This window comes from Scylla paramamosain, chromosome 1, assembly GCF_035594125.1.
Source record: "Scylla paramamosain isolate STU-SP2022 chromosome 1, ASM3559412v1, whole genome shotgun sequence".
Taxonomy (NCBI): Eukaryota; Metazoa; Arthropoda; class Malacostraca; order Decapoda; family Portunidae; genus Scylla; species Scylla paramamosain.
Genome location: NC_087151.1, coordinates 14,715,955 through 14,718,729, shown reverse-complemented (window position 1 = coordinate 14,718,729; position 2,775 = coordinate 14,715,955). Strand labels below are relative to the sequence as shown.

Below are 2,775 nucleotides of genomic sequence, written 5' to 3'. Positions count from 1 at the left end.
TGTACATCGTGTACCACCACATTTGTTTTTCTAGGTGCATCAGGGAACAAAAAGCTAAATTTTTCCATAATCTCCCTAATTTTTTCCTTCTTTTCTAGCTCCATGTGTCCCAGTTAATCATTCAAATTCTCTAACACGGCTGAGTTGTCCAGCACCATTCCCTCACACCTGCTCAGTTTCATTTCAGGCCACTCCTCTTCCCCCTCAGTGGTTACATTCACAACATTCATGCATTTTACCCCTTTTTCTGCTTCATTTTCCTTTTCTCCTTCCCTTTCATGGAAGGCCTTCAACATATTTATGTGAGCCAACTGGTTGTTTTTCTTCCTCCCAAGCAGGCTTCAAGCTTCCATCACTTTCCTGTGCCTTAGTCAACTCACTCTTCTCTGCCATACAGTCAGGGTTGGGCTCCACCTGGCCTACAACCCTTCCATCACTCGCACGCTCCGGGTTATTTCCTTTTTCATCGGGTTCCTCGAACAGGGCGCCCAGGCTTGCATCCTCCTGTGTTGCTCCCTCGGTGTCCACGAGTCCCCTCCGGGCCATCGCTCGGGTCACTGCGCAGACTGGGAACAATTCAGGCACTTCCACCTCCCCATTTGCTGAGTGAGGGACTGCTGCCAGAGTGGTGGCCTCTGTCATTCCTGCCAGAGGACTGTTTAATCTTAAGTTTAGGAATGACTCGACCTCCAGCCAGGTCATTCCCGACCAACATATCCACTCCATGTACAGGCAGTGTCTCCTTCACTCCCGCCGTCACCTCTCCAGTGACGTATCCACAGTCCAGCCAAACTTTGTGCAAGGGAATACTAAACTTGCCTCCTGCGCTCTTGCACGAGACCTCTCTGCCAGTGCTGGTCTCCTCATTCCATGGGAGTACACTACTTAAGATCAGACTCTGATTAGCCCCTGTATCTCGAAGGATTCTGATCACCTTCTGAGGACTTCCCTCCACTTTCACCGTGCCTTCACTGGTGAAGTGCTCAAAGCCTTCATCCCTCTGTGACTCCTCTTGTATCTGAGCAGTCATATTCTCCACATACTTTATCAGGTCTCTTTGGGCGGCAACTGCTCCCACTGGCTTCGGCCGTCCCTTCGGACACTGGAACTTCCTATGTCCGCTACTTCCACATCCAAGGCACTTAACTGCACCTTCATCACCACTATCCTTCTGGTAATAGGTAGTGCTCCTGGGCCTACTCCTATAGGGCGTAGACCTCATGTTGTGGTCGGCTGGCGGGGGCATGGTGTAAGTGTGGGGAAAACTATAGTTGTTAGGGCGGGGCTGGTTTGATCTGTGGACTGATGTCGAGCTCATCTGACGGTCATTCATATATCTCTGATGACCATCATTTCTGTTGGAGAATGGCTTTCTCCCTCCATGGTGTTCATCTCCGTTCAGCCCACGGACCGCACAGTACTTGTCAGCTCTGCGTCCGGCTTCCATCACGTCTTTCACGTCGTGTGATGCGAGCTCACATCTTACACTGAGGGGCATTTGGCTCATAAATTGTTCCATCTGTATAACTCCTTTTACCTCTTCAAGCGTAGTGGCTTCCTCGGCCTTCAGCCACCGGTCCAGTTTAAGGATAACCTCTCGAGCCATCCCGAGATAAGTATCACCTGGGCGTTTTGTCGTCCTGCGGAACCTTTCCCGGTACACTTCCGGACACGGACGGATTGGTCCCAACACCGCTTCCTTTACCACTTCATAATCAATCGCCTCTTGATCACTCAAATTCACATATGCATGCCTGGCCCATCCTACAAATTTAGACTGGACTAGTAATGCCCACTCATCTTTATCCCATCCCCTTAACTCTGCAGTTTTTTCAAACTGAAAGAAGAAATCTTCTTCCTTCCCTTCCACAAATTCTGGCATACAGATGAAACTACTTCCTTTAGCACCGCTTCCTACCCTGGTCCCGTTCACTTTATTTTTACTTTCTGCTCTAATTTTTTCTATCTCAATCTCCTTTTGCATCTGTATTTGCTCCCTCTTTAACTCCATCTCTTGCTGTTTCTGTTCCCTCTGCATCTGTATTTGAAGTTTCATTAACTCAAATTTTTCACTACTAGAAAGGCCATCTGTTCCACCAAAAGCACCCAGGTTTATCTCACTGACCCCAGCACCTTCCCCTACACTCTCCTCACCATTATCCTCACTTTCACCACCATCATTTTCAAACCAGCTCCTCTCCACAAGAGCATTTTTCAACTCCGCCTGCATTTCCTCCTTTTTCTTGGATTTCAACTCCACTTGAAACCTCTCAGCCACTGAACACAATTCCTCCTTGGTTAGTGTGTACAAATCATGCACACTTCTCGACAGAAGGAACATCTCAACACGTCTAGCGGCCATGATTACAACCACCACACTCCACAAAATATTCACAAAATATTCCTCCAAATATTCACCACAATAAATGCACAGTTTTAAAGAAATATTTCACACAGGTAAATTCCTCCCAACAACAATCACCATGTAACACTCGTTACACCCCACAAATGTTCAAAAATCCCGGACGGGCCCCCATATTCTGTCACGATCGCCTACTTACCTGCGATCGTACGATACCGGTTATCTCTCCAAGAAAGTGGACGTTACACTGATCCCGGAAAGTTTTAAAGGTCTGGATTTTTAAAGGCTTCGAGTGCCTACCCGACCTATCCGAAATCGTCAGAATTATCTCTTACTCCACCTTTACCTTGACCCAGCACACCTGGAATCACCTCTAATACCAGATTGTTGTTGGGGGGGGGGGTAGAAAACAC

The 2,775-nt window shown here is 47.8% G+C and overlaps 1 protein-coding gene across 1 annotated transcript; it reads right to left on the bottom strand.

The window, feature by feature from the left end:
• Positions 1–577: 577 nt before the first annotated feature.
• Positions 578–2,362, bottom strand: LOC135102162 (uncharacterized). Its single transcript, XM_064006989.1, has 2 exons — positions 2,134–2,362; positions 578–1,764 (listed from the first exon to the last, which is right to left on the bottom strand). The coding sequence occupies exons 1-2, from the start codon at positions 2,360–2,362 to the stop codon at positions 578–580; spliced, it is 1,416 nt and encodes a 471-aa protein (XP_063863059.1).
• Positions 2,363–2,775: the final 413 nt, after the last annotated feature.

Excerpts from the sequence above, each read along its gene's own strand:
- LOC135102162 (XM_064006989.1), bottom strand. The coding sequence starts at position 2,362 with ATGGCCGCTAGACGTGTTGAGATGTTCCTTCTGTCGAGAAGTGTGCAT. Across the intron at positions 1,765-2,133 it reads TGAGGAGAGTGTAGGGGAAG|GATGGGCCAGGCATGCATAT; the intron begins GTGCTGGGGTCA and ends CTAAATTTGTAG.